The sequence below is a fragment of the Euprymna scolopes genome, chromosome 45, assembly GCF_053919585.1.
Source record: "Euprymna scolopes isolate OS-2025 chromosome 45, ASM5391958v1, whole genome shotgun sequence".
NCBI classification, from domain to species: domain Eukaryota; kingdom Metazoa; phylum Mollusca; class Cephalopoda; order Sepiida; family Sepiolidae; genus Euprymna; species Euprymna scolopes.
The window spans coordinates 66,468,395-66,491,956 of record NC_136526.1 but is presented as its reverse complement, the minus strand read 5'-3'; the positions used below and the strand labels follow the sequence as shown (position 1 = coordinate 66,491,956).

Sequence of the window (23,562 nt, the reverse complement as noted above, 5' to 3'; positions counted from 1 at the left end):
TTTTAAAAATATTGTTTTATCATTACTTATCAGCATGGGAAGATTTTTTTTTTAAATATTGTTTTATCATTACTTATCAGCATGGGAAGATTTTTTTTTAAATATTTTTTATCATTACTTATCAGCATGGGAAGATTTTTTTTTAAAATATTGTTTTATCATTACTTATCAGCATGGGAAGATTTTTTTTTTAAATATTTTTATCGTTACTTATCAGCATGGGAAGATTTTTTTTAAAATATTGTTTTATCATTACTTATCAGCATGGGAAGATTTTTTTTTTAAAATATTGTTTTATCATTACTTATCAGCATGGGAAGATTTTTTTTTTAAATATTGTTTTATCATTACTTATCAGCATGGGAAGATTTTTTTTTAAAATATTGTTTTATCATTACTTATCAGCATGGGAAGATTTTTTTTTAAAATATTGTTTTATCATTACTTATCAGCATGGGAAGATTTTTTTTTAAATATTTTTTATCGTTACTTATCAGCATGGGAAGATTTTTTTTTTAAATATTTTTTATCGTTACTTATCAGCATGGGAAGATTTTTTTTAAAATATTGTTTTATCATTACTTATCAGCATGGGAAGATTTTTTTTAAAAATATTTTTATCATTACTTATCAGCATGGGAAGATTTTTTTTTTAAATATTTTTTATCGTTACTTATCAGCATGGGAAGATTTTTTTTTTAAATATTTTTATCGTTACTTATCAGCATGGGAAGATTTTTTTTTTAAATATTTTTATCGTTACTTATCAGCATGGGAAGATTTTTTTTAAAAATATTTTTATCATTACTTATCAGCATGGGAAGATTTTTTTAAAAAATATTTTTTATCGTTACTTATCAGCATGGGAAGATTTTTTTTTAAAATATTGTTTTATCATTACTTATCAGCATGGGAAGATTTTTTTTTAAAATATTGTTTTATCATTACTTATCAGCATGGGAAGATTTTTTTTTTAAATATTTTTATCGTTACTTATCAGCATGGGAAGATTTTTTTTAAAAATATTTTTATCATTACTTATCAGCATGGGAAGATTTTTTTTAAAAATATTTTTTATCGTTACTTATCAGCATGGGAAGATTTTTTTTTTAAATATTGTTTTATCATTACTTATCAGCATGGGAAGATTTTTTTTTTAAATATTTTTATCGTTACTTATCAGCATGGGAAGATTTTTTTTTAAAATATTGTTTTATCATTACTTATCAGCATGGGAAGATTTTTTTTTAAAATATTGTTTTATCATTACTTATCAGCATGGGAAGATTTTTTTTTTAAATATTTTTATCGTTACTTATCAGCATGGGAAGATTTTTTTTTAAAATATTGTTTTATCATTACTTATCAGCATGGGAAGATTTTTTTTAAAAATATTTTTATCGTTACTTATCAGCATGGGAAGATTTTTTTTTAAAATATTGTTTTATCATTACTTATCAGCATGGGAAGATTTTTTTTTAAAATATTGTTTTATCATTACTTATCAGCATAGGAAGATTTTTTTTTTAAATATTTTTATCGTTACTTATCAGCATGGGAAGATTTTTTTTTAAAATATTGTTTTATCATTACTTATCAGCATGGGAAGATTTTTTTAAAAAATATTTTTATCGTTACTTATCAGCATGGGAAGATTTTTTTTTAAAATATTGTTTTATCATTACTTATCAGCATGGGAAGATTTTTTTTTATTAATTAAAAAAAAAAAAATTTCAAAGAATCGTTTTTGGAAAATACACAAATTTTTCTGATTCTGATACCATCAAAAGTTCCGATTCTGATTAATCGTTCCAACACTAGTTTCTAATCTAATATGTCTCTCACCATCTACTAAGTTTCAGCCCCTGCCTCATCACCGCAATGTTGCATCTAGAAAGCTTTCTACTCTAATAGTTTCTTCCCTTAAACAACTAGACTTTAGAATTCCCTTTTTGCTGCTTGCCTTTCTTACTGTACTGATATGCAGAAGTTCAAATGTAATGTAAACCAACATCTTGTTAATCTTTCCTAGACATGGTCCCAAATAGTAGCCCTTTACGTCCAAGTGGCAATCTGCTTTGTTAGGGGTGAACGTGAGTTAAAAAAGAAAAGTTGTATAAATGCTTCAGTGAATTGTGTTTTGACGAATTTGCTCAACGTAAATACCCTTGACTAACCAGACAATCAGCAAAATCTCACCCCTTCACTGTAAATGACTCCACATGCTGAAAAGTTTTCTACTCTGACAGATTTTTTCCTCAAACTGCTTCCTTTGCATTTCCATTTCCATCCCTATTCCATCACTATACCAAAATGCAGAGATTTAAATGTAATGTGAACAAAAATCTTACTGCACAACACCCCACTTGAGATGCCCCTATTAATCTGGCCCCTAATTTATTCCAGTTTGTTTGGAGTGAATATAAGTAATAAAAAAAAGTTCCTTTTTATTTAAATAAAAGAAAATTGGGAAGATAAAATTCAGACTAAGCAAAAAAAACAAAAAAAAAACGCATTTGGTCCAAGCACTCTCATTAAAGAACGTGGATTTGTAGTGGCTATCCTCCTGAGCACGAACTGCATATCGAACCATCACAGTCCAGTTTCGACGATCCTGAGCCAAGTTACGGGAAATGGCTAGCCACTCTTGATTCCAACGCCCGGAGATCAACTACTTGTGGGTTCGATAGTACCATCAGGTCGCCCTTTATCGTCCAGGTCTTCAGCTGGCTACTGACATGTTTTTACGCCAGCCGCGCAGAAAGGAGGGAGAGAGGAACTTGCAAATGGGCTTGCCTTCTCGTCGACAATCACTGGAGACAACGTTGCAAAAGGACAGATGGGAGGAGGCATATGCTTAATATTTAAAAAAACACAAGTTATTGTATGTTCATTAGTTGTGATATCACCTTCCCAGGTATTACAGGTATTACTATCGACAAATTTATCGTTAGTTGACCTTGGACAACTAAATATTTTCGTTTACTAGTGGAATAGAAAAGTTACTAGCCAAACCCATATGATTTTTGGAATATGACATCTTTGTTTTATGACGACTATGTACACCATAAAGATTTTTCTGTGTTTTTTATAATTGTAATTCTAAATATACAACAAATTTTATGTTGATACTTTCTAAATTCTTCAGGTGTTTTTTCGTTAAAAAAAAAGAGTCTATTAAACTTTTATTGTTTAAATAATTTAACTTCGTTTTATTTAAAAAAAAAAAAAAAAGTTGAAAAGATATTTTTCATTCAGTAGTGAGCTTTGGAAGATTATCAGTGAAAGAAATCCAATTGCCAAAAGATAAGCGTTTCATTATTTCTAGTCGCCACTTTGAAAAATCACTCGCAAATGCGACTGTTTCATTCTCAATGTAGAACCCTGTATTACCTTTTTCTTTGTGTGGGGAACGGGGAGGAGAACAGTGTAGTTAGTATCTATTTATCATGTATACTAGCAAAAATGCGTTACCAGAGAAAGCGTGTTTGTGCCCGTATAAATAAATAATTGTTATAGTGGATGGGATTTAGTCGGTTTAGGATTTATGTGGAACTCTGCATTGCCCGGAATAAACGTTTTGCATAACTTCTAACTCTTCACCTGTTTTCCCAACATCTGTTTCTCACTTCACTCAGCCCATTCCTTTCTGTGGACACATACACATAAAAAAAAATTAGTTACTTCTCTTTATCTAATAAACTTATCAATCGTTTAATTCTTGATGACATTAAATGATACAAATGGCCAATTGATACCGAAAAAATCTTTTTAATTTTATGTTTTTTATCGGGAAATATGTTTATTCGATTGAAGTACACCTTTTATAAACCAGTCTATTGATTTGTGAAGCTCGATGTAACTACAGAGCATCTATTAAATAAATCTCAAACTTGTGTTCGTGTTCGTATGTACACTAAAAACTTTTGTCATTCACATCGTACACGCACGAACGAGGCATCATTGGAAAGAGCGATCTCTCAAACAAAATTCAGCAATATTGATAAGTCAAATCTATAACGTGTGTATTTATGTGTATTTTTATATGAAACTAGTTATCAAATTTGTTGATGTGTATACATTAATAACCGTTGATTAATTAGATCTAAACTTTGCTTAATTAGGTCTGAATCTTTTTTTTTTTTTTTTTTTTTTTAATTTTTACTTGCCTCCCCACGAGGGCAGTTAGACACAAGGTCAGTTTTTAATGTAGAGGAAAACCAGTTCCCCAAAAAGGGGCACTCTGGATAGTAACAAAAGTAAAAAATGTATCGGTCATGAAGGATTTCTCCTCCATTAACCGAGACCAAAAAAGTGAAGTGCAACATCAGAACAGATACTGCACTTTGATCCTGGCCCAAAGGCCAAGAGCCCTTCTTTAAATCTTTTATTAGATGTATAAATATTTTTAATTACATATATTTCTACGTTTATTCATTTATTATTTGTCCAATTATAAATATTATAAGTTAATAAATATTATGAATTAATAAATTAATAAATATTATGAATTAATAAATTAATAAATATTATTAATTAATAAATTAATAAATATTATGAATTAATAAATTAATAAATATTATTAATTAATAAATTAATAAATATTATGAATTAATAAATTAATAAATATTATGAATTAATAAATAAATATTATTAATTAATAAATTAATATTATGAATTAATAAATTAATAAATATTATGAATTAATAAATTGATAAATATTATGAATTAATAAATTAATAAATATTATGAATTAATAAATATTATGAATTAATAAATTAATAAATATTATGAATTAATAAATATTATGAATTAATAAATTAATAAATATTATGAATTAATAAATCTCTATATAAATAAAATGAACTCATTTTTTCCCCTCCGACTTTGACATTTATAAGACTGCACCTGTATACATTTGGTGCAGCCGTATCATTCACAAACTGAATCGCGACATCTGTTGTATGTTATAGGCTTATTAGCTGTCCAGTATCTTGCTGATCAGAGTTTCCTATATTCTGTCTGGTGAGAGTCCACTGTAAAAATCGGTTACATTTAATGGAAGTAGTAAAGTATACTCTCTCTAACAAATTCATCCTATCACCGCCACTCACTTACACCGTTCCAGAACGTTCACAGGAGACATTTAAAACCGATCACCGGTTAGAATTTATCTAAAAACTGGTCTGGACTTACGCTGAAACGAACCACGGTTACTTTGCCATTGATTAGCATAAAACATAAACACAATTTATAAAGCATTTATTCTAATAAAATTACATTAAAACAGAACACAATCCGTTACCTGGAATTGAATTCACAATTACATTACTTCGATTTCGTTATAACCCGCATGGTTAGAGTTTTATGAAAACCTGGATTTACATTTACGTGAAACGCACCAAACTTTCACAACTTCCGTTTTGCTCTTTCCTTCCGTTCTTTTATTTTCTTTCTTTCTTTCTTTCTTACTTTGTAAGGACATGTTTTCGTTGCCATAGTAACAACTTTTTATCGACATTGTTTCACTGTTTATGAATATTGAAATAAAATACATTACTACACATTAATAATATCTCACTTTTAATCAGTTTTATCGACTTTGGAAAACTTTTTTTACTCTTTTTAAATGACAACGTTCATGTTTATTATTATTGAAATAAAATACATAACTACACATTAATAATATCTCACTTTTAATCACTTTTATCGACTTCTTACTTTTTAAATGACAACGTTAATGTTTATGAATATTGAAATTAAATACATTACTAAACATTTATTAATAGCTTTTTTTTTATGTTTTGCTTTTTATGTCTCACTTTTATCGACTTTTTATTAGCATTTTCTTAAAATGAATATTAAAATAATTTCCCAACTTTTTTTTGGTTTTTAGTTTTGTGTGTTGAATTAAACTTCCGTTTTTTTTTTTGTTATCATTTTTCATTATAACAACAGTTATCGACCCCGGTTCTTTGCCTGACAAACGACATCTGTCGGCGGTTCTTGAAACTAAATTACACGCATTATCTCCATGTTACTGACATGCAGAAGTGCCAAGGGTGCCATACCTGTTATTGTAAATTAACATTCCGTAAAATGTGATTCTACTTTTTTAGGCGCATTTGCACCCTCCCCATGTTAAGAATGGCTTCTTAAAATAATAACGTTATTACAGCACGAAAAAAATGTTTAGTAATTATTTTTCTTGTAATATTCATAAACAGTACAAACGTCGTCATTTAAAAATAAAATGCTATTACAAAAGAAAATAACATTAATTAAACGTAAGTATTATTGCAATATTCAATCAGATATTATTAATAAATGTGTAGTAATGTCTTTTATTTCAATATTCAATATAAGAATAATTTCAATATTTCATATATATATAATATTTCATGATCAGAAAAGAAAAAGTCGATAACATTGACACATAAACAGTAAAAAAAAAAAATTATTAATAAATGTTTACTAATGTATTTTATTTCAATATTCATAAACATTAACGTTGTCATTTAAAAAGAGTAAGAAAACTTTTAAGATGTCGATAAAAGTAGTAATGTATTTTATTTCAATATTCATAAACAGTGAAACAATGTCGATAAAAGAAGTCGACAATGGGAACATTATGAACAGTCTCAGGAAGACACTTCTGGTACTTTATTCTTTTGTTTTGATTTACTCAAAACCGAACACACCTCGAAACATCCGAGCAACGCCGGGTACCCCTGCTAGTTAATAAATATTATGAATTAATAAATTAATAAATATTATGAATTAATAAATTAATAAATATTATGAATTAATAAATTAATAAATATTATGAATTAATAAATTAATAAATATTATGAATTAATAAATTAATATTATGAATTAATAAATTAATATTATGAATTAATAAATTAATATTATGAATTAATAAATTAATAAATATTATGAATTAATAAATTAATAAATATTATGAATTAATAAATATTATGAATTAATAAATTAATAAATATTATGAATTAATAAATTAATAAATATTATGAATTAATAAATTAATAAATATTATGAATTAATAAACATTATGAATTAATAAATTAATAAATATTATGAATTAATAAATATTATGAATTAATAAATATTATGAATTAATAAATTAATAAATATTATGAATTAATAAATATTATGAATTAATAAATTAATAAATATTATGAATTAATAAATTAATAAATATTATGAATTAATAAATATTATGAATTAATAAATATTATGAATTAATAAATTAATATTATGAATTAATAAATTAATATTATGAATTAATAAATTAATATTATGAATTAATAAATTAATATTATGAATTAATAAATTAATATTATGAATTAATAAATTAATATTATGAATTAATAAATTAATATTATGAATTAATAAATTAATATTATTAATTAATAAATTAATAAATATTATGAATTAATAAATATTATGAATTAATAAATTAATATTATGAATTAATAAATTAATAAATATTATGAATTAATAAATAAAGATATAGAAGTTGATAACTATTATAAATAAACAAGTTGATAACTATTATAAATAAACAAGTTGATAACTATTATAAATAAGCAAGTTGATAACTATTATAAATAAACAAGTTGATAACTATTATAAATAAACAAGTTGATAACTATTATAAATAAACAAGTTGATAACTATTATAAATAAACAAGTTGATAACTATTATAAATAAACAAGTTGATAACTATTATAAATAAACAAGTTGATAACTATTATAAATAAACAAGTTGATAACTATTATAAATAAACAAGTTGATAACTATTATAAATAAACAAGTTGATAACTATTATAAATAAACAAGTTGATAACTATTATAAATAAACAAGTTGATAACTATTATAAATAAACAAGTTGATAACTATTATAAATAAACAAGTTGATAACTATTATAAATAAACAAGTGTATAACTATTATAAATAAACAAGTGTATAACTATTATAAATAAACAAGTGTATAACTATTATAAATAAACAAGTGTATAACTATTATAAATAAACAAGTGTATAACTATTATAAATAAACAAGTTGATAACTATTATAAATAAACAAGTGTATAACTATTATAAATAAACAAGTGTATAACTATTATAAATAAACAAGTGTATAACTATTATAAATAAACAAGTGTATAACTATTATAAATAAACAAGTGTATAACTATTATAAATAAACAAGTGTATAACTATTATAAATAAACAAGTGTATAACTATTATAAATAAACAAGTGTATAACTATTATAAATAAACAAGTGTATAACTATTATAAATAAACAAGTTGATAACTATTATAAATAAACAAGTTGATAACTATTATAAATAAACAAGTTGATAACTATTATAAATAAACAAGTTGATAACTATTATAAATAAACAAGTTGATAACTATTATAAATAAACAAGTTGATAACTATTATAAATAAACAAGTTGATAACTATTATAAATAAACAAGTTGATAACTATTATAAATAAACAAGTTGATAACTATTATAAATAAACAAGTTGATAACTATTATAAATAAACAAGTTGATAACTATTATAAATAAACAAATTAATCAATTAATATTATGAATAAACATATAAATTAATAAATATTATGAACAAATTTAATAAAATATTTTCATGTTAATGTATATCAATACGAATACAATTTATTAATACGTAAATTTAATGTTGGTGATTCTTCAGTAAAATTCAAACATGGCGTAACAAAATGTAAAATAATTGCAACTTGATTTTGTGATCCTGTCCATTGTCTTTATTTTCTTTTAAAATTCTTTTTCTTTTAAATTGTAAGTATTTTTCTCTGGTTATACTGGTTTAAAAAATAGCAATAAGGGCGTTAAGTATATTTTTTCTTTTTTTTTTTTCAAGTTGCGAGACGTTTATAGATACAAACGTTTGCCTTTTATATAACACTAGCGAGGGGTACCCGGCGTTGTCCGGGTGTTTGTAGGGGTGTGTGTGTGAAAAAAGCCCGAAATGTGAAAAAAAAAACAGATGCCCGTGAAAAAAAAAAACGAAGCCTTGACAACGCGCAGTTGGAAAATAGTAAAGTGTGAAAAAAAAAAACAGGTGCGCATTTTTGATTGACGTGACGGCGATAGGTATTCAGCAGTTAGCATTTTGTGCGGGACAGTTTTTAATGAGGTCAATAAATCGGTTTGTTTGTTTTTAAAAACCCGCTCCCTGTTTATTAGGGGGAGCGTCTCATCTCGAAATGAAAGCTACCGTCTGATATGACGAAGTCGACATTGACCAAACGTTACTTAGCTCTCTAGAGACCACTGGCCAGTAATTAGTCGAGTTTTGCTTTTTGCTTATACCGAAAACCGAATGTAACATGTGCCGATGCAGGGAAATGTTGAATAATTAACGCTTGAAAGTCAATAAAATTAAATAGACAGGCGAGCTCCGTGGTTAAGTGTGAGATATTACAATTTATTGATGATATAAAAAGTTTTAAGAAGTTGTGAAGCGAGCGCTTCTCTGAAAGAGGCCTTTTGTGGACATCGAGGAAAAGCGTACATACATATATACATACATACATTTTCGCTTTTATATATATAGATGAAAGATGTGTTATGTTTTTTAGCGGTAGAATTTCTTTTTTCTTAACTTTTAGAATTTATTTTTCCAGGATTATGCCAACTTTATAATAGGTGTTTGTTGAGTTCCTTCTTTTTTTTTTTTTTTTCTTTTTTTTACCAAGTTTTTTTGAGGCCTTATATGATGCTTGTATATCATCTTTTTACTATTGAGTTTTTTATTTTTGTTTTAACGTTTAGATATTTTTTTCAGGGTTTATGCTGGTTTAAAAAATACCAACTTTATAGAGGTTTAAGTATTTTAGCGATATATACTTACAAACGTCTGCCCTTTAAATTTTGAAAAAAAATGCTTGTATATTATTTTTTACGATCAATGTTTTTTAATTTTTAGGACAATTGTAAAGAGAGCGAAACTGGCCACGATGATTCCGTTGTTGATAGTCCAGATATTCACTTTGAGCCAATCGTTCAGTTGGCGCCAGTCGACGTGAAAACAATGGAAGAAAATGAGGAGGAATTTGTCAAAATGTAAGCGTTTTTGTTTTTTTCTTTTTTTTTTCTTTTTTTTTCTCTTTTTCTTTTTTCTTTTTCTTTTCTTTTTCTTTTTCCTTTCTTTTTTCCTTTTCTTTTTTCTTTTTCTTTTTTCTCTTTCTTTTTTCTTTCTTTTTTTTCTTTTCTTTTTTTTTTTTCGTAGTGATTTTTGACATTAGGGGTCGAAAAATTCCTTTTTTAAGTTTGTTGCAACGTAGAAAAACGTTGGATTTTCTTGTTTCCATCGTTTGTGAAAATGCGCAGAAATTTGTTGGGATTTAGAGTTGTTAACGTGTGCGCAACTTTAGAAAATGTTGCTCAGCATTTTGAAAACAACCGTTTGCTCTTATGTTTCTGAATTTTTGAGATGAGATTTGATTATTCGTCATATTTGCCTTCTTTGGAGTACTCTTCTCATCTTGAGTCCAATTTTTCACAAATTGGTTGATGTAACTTCCGACTTTTTTAAGGTGTATCTTTGTGAACTCAAGAATCTTTCTGCCGAACTTTGAGAGATATGCACGCAGTTTCAAATGGAACTCTTTATTTGATGGGGGGGTAGCATGCTCTTATTACATCATGACTGGGTAGAAATCCTAAGCAATCTGTAATTGTAGTTTTGACTGTCTCTCTCTCTCTCTCTCTCTCTCTCTCTCTCTCTCTCTCTCTCTCTTGCTTTGAAGATTCAAAGCCTCCATTTTTTTTTTTTTTTTTTTTTTTTTTTTTGTAAAACACCATTTGCATTATTTTTGAAAACTATTTTAATTAATAATTATTTTTCTACGTTATCGATTTTCATAATTTTTGGATATGTTCATTGCTGTGACATGACAAGTCATTAGACACTAGTGATGGGACGATTTCAATATTTTTTCCTGATTCCAATACAATTACTGATTTTATACTAAATTTCCAATTTCGATTCTTTAGAAATGTCTAAATATTTGACTGTAGAGTCCCCCCCCCCAACCCCGATGACTGTAAAAATGCACATTAAATATGCATATATTTTCTAAAACGTAAAAATAAACTTGTGGGTATGATCTATAGATTTTTAGTTTTACTGATTGTTTAAAGTCAATAAACAATTACTTTTTAACAGTGGAAGATTGTGCTTTAAACAAAAATAGATTTAAAAAATACAATTAAAAGAATCGTTTTTGGCATCGGAAACTAGTTACAAATTTTCCTGATTCCCAATACCCACAAAAGTTCCGATTTTTCAGATTACTCGTCCCAACACTAGCAGATAGCATTTGTTTTACTTAAAATTTAATATTTCAATTTTCAATTTTATAATGGAGAAGAACCAAAATTTCTATAAACATTTTTTTTAAAAAAATCAGTTTTTATTTGTTCTAATGTTTTGACCTTCATTTTTGTTGAGGTTTTCGGATAAAATAACGTTTACTTCTGACGAGCTTTAAACTGGAAGTTGCTTAGATCGTCAACTAAATGTTGCCCATATTAAAATCCGTTACGTCTCGCAAGGTGTGTTCTAAAATTCATAATGATCAGTTAATTAGTTTAGTAGTGAATCTTGTGCATCCATAACAACATATATATATATATATATATATATATATATATATATATACTGAATGTTATATGGAGATAATGATGCAGATATGGGACCACTTAGTTTAAGAAATACTGAGAAAGTTGTCTTTATGCAGAAACATAACTAAATTTATATTTCTAGTTATCTCCCTTACATTTTGATTTTGATTTATGTAAAGTTAGCTGTGTGTGCTGGGTTTTACGTTGCAAGTGAAAAAATTTCATTTGCGTTAGTGACTAGAAATAATAAAATGATTTTGGCGATTGTTTTTTTTTTTTTCACACAGACAATCTCCCAAAGCTCTTTACCGAGTCAAAAATGCTTTTTTTTTTTTTTTTAAATAAAAATGAGCAAACTTAAATTATTTAAACAATAAAAAGTTTAATAGAACAATATACACTTTTTTTTTTTTTTTTTTTTTCAAAAAAGCCTGTTTTAAAAAACACCTAAAGAAATTAAGATGTTTATAACTTCAAATTTCAACATTTGGTGCATATTTAGAATTGCATTTATTTAAAGAAAAATTTTTATGATGTCAGGGAACGAAGATGTCATATTCCAAAAATCGCCTGAATTTTGCTAATAACTTTTCTATTTGGCTAGTAAATGAAAATATTTATTCATCAAAGGTCAGTTAAAGATAAATTTGTCTGTAGAGAGTGTGTATGTATGTATGTATATATATATATATATATATATATATATATATATATATATATATATATACTTTGTAACTTTTGTTCACCTGAAGCCAGATAAAGTGCATCAAAGTGTAAAGGCTACTGTAATAGGAGTGGGCTGACAAGTTTGTTCACATTACATTTAAATTTTTGTATGTTTATATGGATGGGGAACGGAGGGAATTTCAAAGGCAAACTGTTCTAAGAATGAAGTAATCACAGAAAGTCTTTCAGAATCTTTAGTGACATGGTGGGATTTTGTTGCTACTCGGGTAGCTTGAAATTATTTATGCTTGGCTGATACAAGTGCAGTGAGTTCGTTTGAATACATTTCATGGAAATAATTGTAAAACAGGGAAGCAACTCTGTAGTGATACATTTTTTTTTTTTTGCATCATCCAATATAGAAAGTTTAGCGTTTAGTGTACCAACTTAGATGTGGCATGGTTATAGAGATACAGGGTTGTGGTAGATGATATGGTTTTCCAGCCCGGTAGAGGGAGCTTACTTCCTTTGCAGCAGATTTGGCGGCATTATTTATGTACTTATTCCAGTTCACATTGCTTAAAAATGTAAGTTCAAGGAGTTTGAATGCTGGACTGGGAAGCGTGCTATGGGTCATGACAATCGGTGGTTGGAAAGGTTTCTTGTCCTTGTTTATGGTAGTAATACACACGGACGAAAAAACGCTTTGGATAATCACAGATTTCAAGGTAGTTCTACTAAAATAGCCATATTTTTTAAACCAAAGCACTTCAAGTCTTCAAATTACTACTGTTTTGTTCGGAAATGAATATACTTTCAAATGAATTAATAAATATGAATGTACATTATATATTTTAAGAGTTTTGAGCAAATAAAGTGATAAAAATGTGAACGTCATAAAATGGCGTTTTCGGTAAGGTTTTGTAGTGACCCCCCCTGTTTTCTAAAGGTCCGTACCGTGATTGTATGAAGAATTTCGTCATGAAATTTGGGAACCATTTAGAAGAGGTGTTAATCTTAATACTTAATAATAGAGACTTGCCACACATAATTTATATTAGAGGATTCAGCCATTGTATGAGTTCCCATTTGTTTTTCACTTGTGCAGGGAATAGAGATTGTGGTTATTGACAAATACATCCATCTTGGACATGATTGCCTCTGGGAGTTCGTTTATGAAAATCAGTATTGACCGTTAGGCTACACTCGCGTTTATATGATGTGTTTAAATGTATAACCATTGATAACAACCTGGATGTTCCTGCACTGATGCCCTTTTGACTTAAATGCCCCTGGCCAACCTGATAATTAGCAAAATTCCACCCCTTCACCACAGAGAGCATGTTTGTTCTTTTTAGTATTCTACTAGCATGGGTGCCCGGCGTTGCCCAGGTATTTGGAAGTATGTGTTGAGCAAAAAAAAAAAATGGTAGTAGGAAGGCAGGCTCGAACTCGTACCGCGAAGGAGGAAAAGAACGGGGGGGGGGCATCTTTGCTGTTACGACCACCGCCAAACCGGAAGTGGCATAGGTTTAAATTAAGGCTAGACAATCGTAAAGAGGGGATGACTTTCGAACATATCGGCGAAAAAGCGATCCCTCCCTGTAGAAAAGTGCCCAGTTGAGGGTGAAGAAATTAATGTTTTTAGTCAATTTTTCGGTATTTGTCGTCTGAAGGGTCGAACTTCAAAACGATACAGATTGTGTGAAAATTCGTCGCCTCTGTCGAAAGTTTTAGGCAGACATGCAAACATACATACATTTATATATTGGTAGCTCATATTTTCGACCCAAACCGATTAAAAAGCTTGACCTATCTCTGAATACCCTTTATGTAAAATTTTAAATGTTTAAACCAGAAATTGTCTGGGTAATTTGGTAGACCGCAGAGGTCAATTTTTTAAAAACTTTGACCCCTATTATAATCCCTTAACATTTATTGTTTTAGGCTCAAATCAAGTTATGAAGTTAGATCCATGTCCAAGGAACTTATATCTAAAATTTCAATTATTTAGACCAAAAATTGTCGGAGTTTGTGTAGAGTTCTCAAAGGTCAAATCGTTGAACTTTGACCCTTTAACAGCTAAATTTCTGGCCGAAAACAGATTACAAAGATTTTCCCAAATCTCACTACCCTGTATAGCAAATTTTGAGTCTGTAGACTGAAAATTGACAGTTGTTATTGCTTAGGGAAATGTACACAGACACTTTCACTTTTATAGATATATAGACTGTGTTGATGCTTTAAAGTTAACTTGGGAGGGGGGGTGGATTTCTCGGATAATGAACTTCTTGGCTTTAATCTCAACTGGTTGGCTCCTAGATTTGCTGCATTGAATCGTGAAAGGAAGCTTTGCTATTGATTAAACAACGTTTGACTTCTTTTATTGTAATTTGCTCACGCAATTTGTTTGTGAACAAAACTATTTTCAGGGTAAAAGACTTTAAAAGCAAAGACAATGACTTAGCAGATCAGTATATATCATTTCGCTTGCCATATTCTTTTTTTCTATTAGCATGGTAGACTTGTCACCTGATGCAGATGAGATGTCTACAAATTGCATACCCAATTGAGAGTCGTTCTTACACAAGTTGAATTAGACAAGGACACTCTTCTTTTGCTACCTAGGAAAAATGCTAAGATGACTATGTTCAATCATCAGTCAAGACAGATTGGTGAAACATTTAGAGAACTTTTTCTAATCCTAGCATACTAAGCTATCCCAATTATTATGAGGAGTATCGTCAATGAGAGATGCGTAAGAAACATTGTACAGCAGTAAGTGTTGGACGCTCGCCCAGCCCTTATTTGCGTGACTCCAGAGAAATGATCGGGCAATGATTAACTGAGTATACAATTTAAAGCCTGATCCAATCTAAAACATTAGGTCACTCTACTGGAGACAGGGTTCACACAAGCTTGAAAAGTTGAACTTTTATTTTTGCCTTGAAAAGGCCTTATTTCAATTATTACCTTTCGATGTCCTTGAAAATTGTATTCTTTATGTTCAGTAAAAATTTGTAATATTAAAAATAAATTGAAATAAATACTATTTAATTATTTTTTAAGTATTGCTAAAAATAACATTAAAATATTTTTTAAATATTAAAAAAAAAAAAAATACATTGTTCTGAAATTACATCGTATTATTGTGGATGCAAGAGTTACGTACCTTTATCACAAAACTATCTGATTTTTTTTTCCATATAATAACATAAAGTAGTTTTGTGATAAAGGGACATAACTCTTGTATCCACAATACTGGAAATCCAAAATTTTAAAGAAGTAAAACAAACAGCATAGACCATTCTACAATAGGAAAAATAACATTTAATCGGGCTTGGTTGGTCAAATATAATTGGGTCAGAGGATGTAAATATGATTGTCGACAGACATATTGTTTTGTATGTAAATGAAAACGACTTGTTGTTAATTAACTTTTTATTGTTTATTATGTTATTGTTTATATATCAAATTATATTGTGAAAACTTGAATTTTGTCTGAAGAAGGCCTTGAAAAAAGACATTGAAAATCTGTATTGTACCCTGTGGAGAAGTTAGCCATTCCAGAACTTAATGCCCTAATAAGGGCAAACCATATTCACTGGTTCAGATCTGTTGAAAGAATCAAGGGTATATATATATATATATATATATATACATATATATAGCCACTTACAAACCTAACACTGGTGCTTCTTCATTTACCAACCCATGATTTCCACAGTTTCTCTGGCTTGCTTGGCAGCTGACAGAAATAGCCCCCCAAAAATCGGCTGAGTGTTCCTCACCTTTTAACGAACACAATGTCTGTTTTTAGCTAATACGAATTTATGAAGACTACTTTTTTAATAAATTGGAAGAAATAAAAAAAATTAATTATAATCACACGGTTAAAGTTGAGTTAAATGTTTGCAATTTTATTGTATTTCCATGTTTTTCCTATTTATCATTATCTTATTATTTATTTATTTATTTTTTTTATCTTTTTTTTTTTTTTACACAGTGGTCACCACTTATCAAGGCCCGGAAGCCACTCGGGGATGAGGGTTATTGCAAATACATTACGTTAGTGTGGAGATTTGATGAAGTGTTTACTTAAGGGGGCGGTTCATTAGGAATTTGTTTACATTGGACTTGAAGACATCCAAGTTGTAGTCAGGTGGGAAGCAGGCAGACGGAACAGAGTTCCACAGGCGTGCAGTTCTAAGAAAGAAGCTTTGTTCATGGAATCCACGTTTTGATTTAGGCACAGATAAAGAGTGGGGAAAATTTTTCACAGTGGATTCAACTAGACGGGTGTTTTTCGTGAAAGATTGGCGAGGGGGGACCATGGTGGTTTAACGTTTTAAGATCGTCCGCTTCCGGTTATTCCCGTCAGCGGACAAACACACCTTAGAAACTTTGTGGAAACTGTGGGTCAGGAAATGCAGAAGTACCCTAAGACTGGGCAGCAAAAAGAAAACCGGGTATCCTAGATAGACATGCAAAGAAACCATGACAAGACTAAACAGTCGCAAATGGACATAGTCAATCCCGACGATCGTGATCACGGGAAACTTAGCATAAGTACAGTCAGACAGTATTAAACGTCTTGTCGAAGGGAACATAGATGATAAACTTGAATAAATATTTAATGTATTTGTGAAAGTTTTGTTTTGACGTTGATTTTGTAAATGTGCGATATTGTTAACTTTCGACTTGAGTGATGCTTACAAAAAATAGTAAAACCAGTGAAATGCGATAAAAGTTGAAATTTTACATGCATTGAAGATAGTCATTTTAGGAAGTTCTTTATGTAAGAACATTCGCTGATTATTATGTGTTTTTTTTTTGTTTTGTTTTTTTAGACGAGCAAAGCTGTTCCGTTTTGATAATTCTGCAGATCCTCCAGAATGGAAAGAGCGAGGAACGGGAGACGTGAAATTGTTAAGACACAAATCAGTTGATCAATTCAGACTTGTGATGCGAAGAGACAAGACCTATAAAATATGTGCCAACCATTTCAGTAAGTCTCTCCCTCCCTCTCTTTCTACCAGCTCTTTCGCTCTTTTTATATGTATATTCAGCTGTCTCTCTATAACTATATCCGCTGTCTCTCTTCCTCTCTCACTCTCTCTCTCTCTATCCGCTGTCTCTCTATAAATATATCCGCTGTCTCTCTCTTCCTCTCTCTCTATCCGCTGTCTTTCTTCCTCTCTCTATCCGCTGTCTTTCTTCCTCTCTCTATCCGCTGTCTTTCTCCCTCTCTCTCTCTCTCTCTCTCTATCCGCTGTCTTTCTCCCTCTCTCTCTCTCTCTATCCGCTGTCTTTCTCCCTCTCTCTATCCGCTGTCTCTCTCTTCCTCTCTCTCTCTCTCTATCCGCTGTCTCTCTCTTCCTCTCTCTCTCTCTCCGCTGTCTTTCTCCTTCTCTCTCTCTCTCTCTCTCTATCCGCTGTCTTTCTCTCTCTCTCTATCCGCTGTCTCTCTCTTCCTCTCTCTCTCTATCCGCTGTCTCTCTCTTCCTCTCTCTCTCTCTATCCGCTGTCTCTCTCTATCCACTGTCTCTCTCTTCCTCTCTCTCTCTCTCTATCCGCTGTCTCTCTCTTCCTCTCTCTCTCTCTCTATCCGCTCTCTCTCTATCCTCTCTCTCTCTCTCTATCCGCTGTCTCTCTCTTCCTCTCTCTCTCTATCCGCTGTCTCTCTCTTCCTCTCTCTCTCTATCCGCTGTCTCTCTCTTCCTCTCTCTCTCTCTCCGCTGTCTCTCTCTTCCTCTTTCTCTCTCTCCGCTGTCTCTCTCTTCCTCTTTCTCTCTATCCGCTGTCTCTCTCTTCCTCTCTCTCTCTCTATCTGCTGTCTCTCTCTCTCTATCTGCTGTCTCTCTCTCTCTATCTGCTGTCTCTCTCTCTCTATCTGCTGTCTCTCTCTCTCTCTATCTGCTGTCTCTCTCTCTCTCTATCTGCTGTCTCTCTCTCTCTCTATCTGCTGTCTCTCTCTCTCTCTATCTGCTGTCTCTCTCTCTCTCTATCTGCTGTCTCTCTCTCTCTCTATCTGCTGTCTCTCTCTCTCTATCTGCTGTCTCTCTCTCTCTATCTGCTGTCTCTCTCTCTCTATCTGCTGTCTCTCTCTCTCTATCTGCTGTCTCTATCCGCTGTCTCTCTCTCTCTATCCGCTGTCTCTCTCTCTCTCTCTCTCTATCCGCTGTCTCTCTCTCTCTCTCTCTCCGCTGTCTCTGTCTCTCTCTCTCTCCGCTGTCTCTGTCTCTCTCTCTCTCTCTCCGCTGTCTTTCTCCTTCTCTCTCTCTCTCTCTATCCGCTGTCTCTCTCTCTCTCTCTATCCGCTGTCTCTCTCTCTCTCTCTATCCGCTGTCTCTCTCTCTCTCTCTATCCGCTGTCTCTCTCTCTCTCTATCCGCTGTCTCTCTCTCTCTCTATCCGCTGTCTCTCTCTCTCTCTATCCGCTGTCTCTCTCTCTCTCTATCCGCTGTCTCTCTCTCTCTCTCTATCCGCTGTCTCTCTCTCTCTCTATCCGCTGTCTCTCTCTCTCTCTATCCGCTGTCTCTCTCTCTCTCTCTATCCGCTGTCTCTCTCTCTCTCTCTATCCGCTGTCTCTCTCTCTCTCTCTATCCGCTGTCTCTCTCTCTCTCTCTATCCGCTGTCTCTCTCTCTCTCTCTATCCGCTGTCTCTCTCTCTCTCTATCCGCTGTCTCTCTCTCTCTCTATCCGCTGTCTCTCTCTCTCTCTATCCGCTGTCTCTCTCTCTCTATCCGCTGTCTCTCTCTCTCTATCCGCTGTCTCTCTCTCTCTATCCGCTGTCTCTCTCTCTCTATCCGCTGTCTCTCTCTCTCTATCCGCTGTCTCTCTCTTCCTCTTTCTCTCTATCCGCTGTCTCTCTCTTCCTCTTTCTCTCTATCCGCTGTCTCTCTCTTCCTCTTTCTCTCTATCCGCTGTCTCTCTCTTCCTCTTTCTCTCTATCCGCTGTCTCTCTCTTCCTCTTTCTCTCTATCCGCTGTCTCTCTCTTCCTCTTTCTCTCTATCCGCTGTCTCTCTCTTCCTCTTTCTCTCTATCCGCTGTCTCTCTCTTCCTCTTTCTCTCTATCCGCTGTCTCTCTCTTCCTCTTTCTCTCTATCCGCTCTCTCTCTTCCTCTTTCTCTCTATCCGCTGTCTCTCTCTTCCTCTTTCTCTCTATCCGCTGTCTCTCTCTTCCTCTTTCTCTCTATCCGCTGTCTCTCTCTTCCTCTTTCTCTCTATCCGCTGTCTCTCTCTTTCTCTTTCTCTCTATCCGCTGTCTCTCTCTTCCTCTTTCTCTCTATCCGCTGTCTCTCTCTTCCTCTTTCTCTCTATCCGCTGTCTCTCTCTTCCTCTTTCTCTCTATCCGCTGTCTCTCTCTTCCTCTTTCTCTCTATCTGCTGTCTCTCTCTTCATCTTTCTCTCTATCCGCTGTCTCTCTCTTCCTCTATCTCTCTATCTGCTGTCTCTCTATAAATATATCCGCTGTCTCTCTTTTCCTCTCTCTCTCTCTCTATCCACTGTCTCTCTCTCTTTCTCTATCCGCTGTCTCTCTCTCTCTCTATCCGCTGTCTCTCTCTCTATCTCTATCCGCTTTCTCTCTTTCCTCTCTCTCTCTCTGTCTCTCTATCCTCTGTCTCTCTTTCCTCTCTCTCTCTCTCTCTCTCTTCCTCTCTCTCTCTCTATCCGCTTCTCTCTCTTCCTCTCTCTCTCTAATAGCTACTCTCACTCTAATTTTCTGCAATTGTTCCGTTTTCTTCAGTAACAAAAGACATGGAATTAAAACCAAGTTTTGGCAGTGATCGCGCTTGGGTGTGGACCTCACTTGCAGACTTCGCTGATGAACAGACAAAACCAGAACTTCTTGCGATCCGATTTGCCAATGTCGAAAGTAAGTCAACATATTATTGCTTTATTATGATAATTAGTAAAAAACTATAAAATTTAAATTTATTAAAGATTTGTAAAAAAAAAAAAAAAGTTTTATCATAATTAAGAAAAAAAAGTTTTATCATAATTAAGAAAAAAAAGTTTTATCATAATTAAGAAAAAAAAGTTTTATCATAATTAAGAAAAAAAAGTTTTATCATAATTAAGAAAAAAAAGTTTTATCATAATTAAGAAAAAAAAGTTTTATCATAATTAAGAAAAAAAAGTTTTATCATAATTAAGAAAAAAAAGTTTTATCATAATTAAGAAAAAAAAGTTTTATCATAATTAAGAAAAAAATGTTTTATCATAATTAAGAAAAAAAAGTTTTATCATAATTAAGAAAAAAAAGTTTTATCATAATTAAGAAAAAAAAGTTTTATCATAATTAAGAAAAAAAAGTTTTATCATAATTAAGAAAAAAGTTTTATCATAATTAAGAAAAAAGTTTTATCATAATTAAGAAAAAAAGTTTTATCATAATTAAAAAAAAGGTTTTATCATAATTAAGAAAAAAAAGTTTTATCATAATTAAGAAAAAAAAGTTTTATCATAATTAAGAAAAAAAAGTTTTATCATAATTAAGAAAAAAAAGTTTTATCATAATTAAGAAAAAAAAGTTTTATCATAATTAAGAAAAAAAAGTTTTATCATAATTAAGAAAAAAAAGTTTTATCATAATTAAGAAAAAAACGTTTTATCATAATTAAGAAAAAAAAGTTTTATCATAATTAAGAAAAAAAGTTTTATCATAATTAAGAAAAAAAAGTTTTATCATAATTAAGAAAAAAGTTTTATCATAATTAAGAAAAAAACGTTTTATCATAATTAAAATAAAAAGTTTTATCATAATTAAAATAAAAAGTTTTATCATAATTAAAATAAAAAGTTTTATCATAATTAAAATAAAAAGTTTTATCATAATTAAAATAAAAAGTTTTATCATAATTAAGAAAAAAAAGTTTTATCATAATTAAGAAAAAAAAGTTTTATCATAATTAATATAAAAAAGTTTTATAATTAAAATAAAAAAGTTTTATAATTAAAATAAAAAAGTTTTATAATTAAAATAAAAAAGTTTTATAATTAAAATAAAAAAGTTTTATAATTAAAATAAAAAAGTTTTATAATTAAAATAAAAAAGTTTTATCATAATTAAAATAAAAAAGTTTTATCATTATTAAAATAAAAAAGTTTTATAATTAAAATAAAAGTTTTATAATAAAATTAAAAAAGTTTTATCAGAATTAAAAAAGTTTTATCAGAATTAAAAAAGTTTTATCAGAATTAAAAAAGTTTTATCAGAATTAAAAAAGTTTTATCAGAATTAAAAAAGTTTTATCAGAATTAAAAAAGTTTTATCAGAATTAAAAAAGTTTTATCAGAATTAAAAAAGTTTTATCAGAATTAAAAAAGTTTTATCAGAATTAAAAAAAAACAGTTTTATCATAATTAAAAAAACAGTTTTATCATAATTAAAAAAAAAAGTTTAATCATAACTAAAAAAGTTTAATCATAACTAAAAAAGTTTAATCATAACTAAAAAAGTTTAATCATAACTAAAAAGTTTTATCATAACTAAAAAAGTTTTATCATAACTAAAAAAGTTTAATCATAACTAAAAAGTTTTATCATAACTAAAAAAGTTTTATCATAACTAAAAAAGTTTTATCATAACTAAAAAAGTTTTATCATAATTAAAAAAAAGTTTTATCATAATTAAAGAAAAGTTTTATCATAATTAAAATAAAAAAGTTTTATCATAATTAAAAAAAGTTTTATAATTAAAAAAATTTTTTATCATAATTAAAGAAAAAATTTTTATCATAAAGAAAAAAATTTTATAATTAAAGAAAAAAATTTATCATAATTAAAGAAAAGTTTTATAATTAAAAAAGTTTTATCATAATTAAAAAAAATTTTTTACCATAATTAAAAAAACAGTTTTATCATAATTAAAAAAAAAAGTTTTATCATAATAAAATATTTTTTTTTATCATAATTAAAATAAGCAGCTATGTTGGATTTTTATTATTTCACAAATAAAATTTTTGTCTTAAATTTATATAAAGTTGAATCAAAAGTAAATTTATATAAAGTTGAATCAAAAGTAAATTTATATAAAGTTGAATCAAAAGTAAATTTATATAAAGTTGAATCAAAAGTAAATTTATATAAAGTTGAATCAAAAGTAAATTTATATAAAGTTGAATCAAAAGTAAATTCAGGCGTTAAGTGTCACAAATTTATCATTTTTTAAACACATTATTTGGCGCCATTTCAAAGCCTAACTTTCCAGTTGTATATAACAGAGTTTAATTGAAATATTTAGTTCTGTTAAATTTTCCAACTTTGCATTAAATTTCAAAAAATTGAAATTTGGACAGAATTTTTTTTAAACAACTTTTTTTTTTTTTTTTTATACAGGTGTTTACGGTTATTCGCATAACAATTATTGTTTGTTAATGACCCGGGCAGCCAGGGTTCAATCCTTAGTTTAGTCATATAAAAAAAACTAAAAAAAAAATAGTACTTGGTGCCTCTTTGCTTAATATTCATTATATTGTGAAGATCAAGAGTCAGTGGCGTTCTCCCTTACATCTTGGTGTTATAGTCAATGAAAATGAAATCTTCAGGTTACCCTCTTGCTCTTGGACCTGGACCTATGATTATTTGACTGAAAAATTGATCGGTAGTACAAAAAAATAAAAAAAAAATTTTTTTCTTTGGTTGCATTATTGTTATTGTTACGACGACGACGACAGCATATTCTTTTCATTGTTTTATTCTCAAGTATATATTCGACAGTTAAACACAATTAATCAACCGAGAACCACATCACTCTACATAAAAAACATATAAGATATCAATGGATATATAGCTGAGAATCAAAACAAGGAAAATAATATGCTGTTGTCATAGCGCTAATTATTATACAGATGGCACCAAATTTGTTTCTAATTTTTAAATTTTTTCCCCCTTTTAGATGCGCAGAAATTCAAGGCTAAATTTGAGGAAGCACGGAAAATAGTAGCAAAATCTTCAAGCGACGACAGTAAGTATTCGTTTTACGGTAATCATGTAGCCAAGAAATAATAATTATTATTTTTTTTTTTTTTGTGCAGCAAAAACGTTGTAAGCCTGTCTCTACTCTATTGCTATATTTATGACATGTGCTCGACTGAACTCCAATCTATGGTTCCCTCTCTTGCCAAACTTTCATGATAAACATTCAACTGCCTACAACCACTATATATGATTTTCCCTACTCTC

At 29.5% G+C, this 23,562-nt stretch overlaps 1 protein-coding gene across 1 annotated transcript in view; it reads left to right on the top strand.

Annotated features, from left to right (window-relative positions):
• The window catches only part of LOC145269866 (ran-specific GTPase-activating protein-like), a 38,408-nt gene that overhangs the window by 12,163 nt on the left and 2,683 nt on the right, over positions 1-23,562 (top strand). Inside the window, exons 2-5 of the mRNA XM_080125596.1 lie at positions 10,007-10,143; positions 17,223-17,380; positions 20,123-20,251; positions 23,276-23,344. Of these exons, the coding sequence (XP_079981722.1) occupies positions 10,007-10,143; positions 17,223-17,380; positions 20,123-20,251; positions 23,276-23,344 (493 nt within the window). The remainder of the gene's footprint in view (positions 1-10,006; positions 10,144-17,222; positions 17,381-20,122; positions 20,252-23,275; positions 23,345-23,562) is intronic.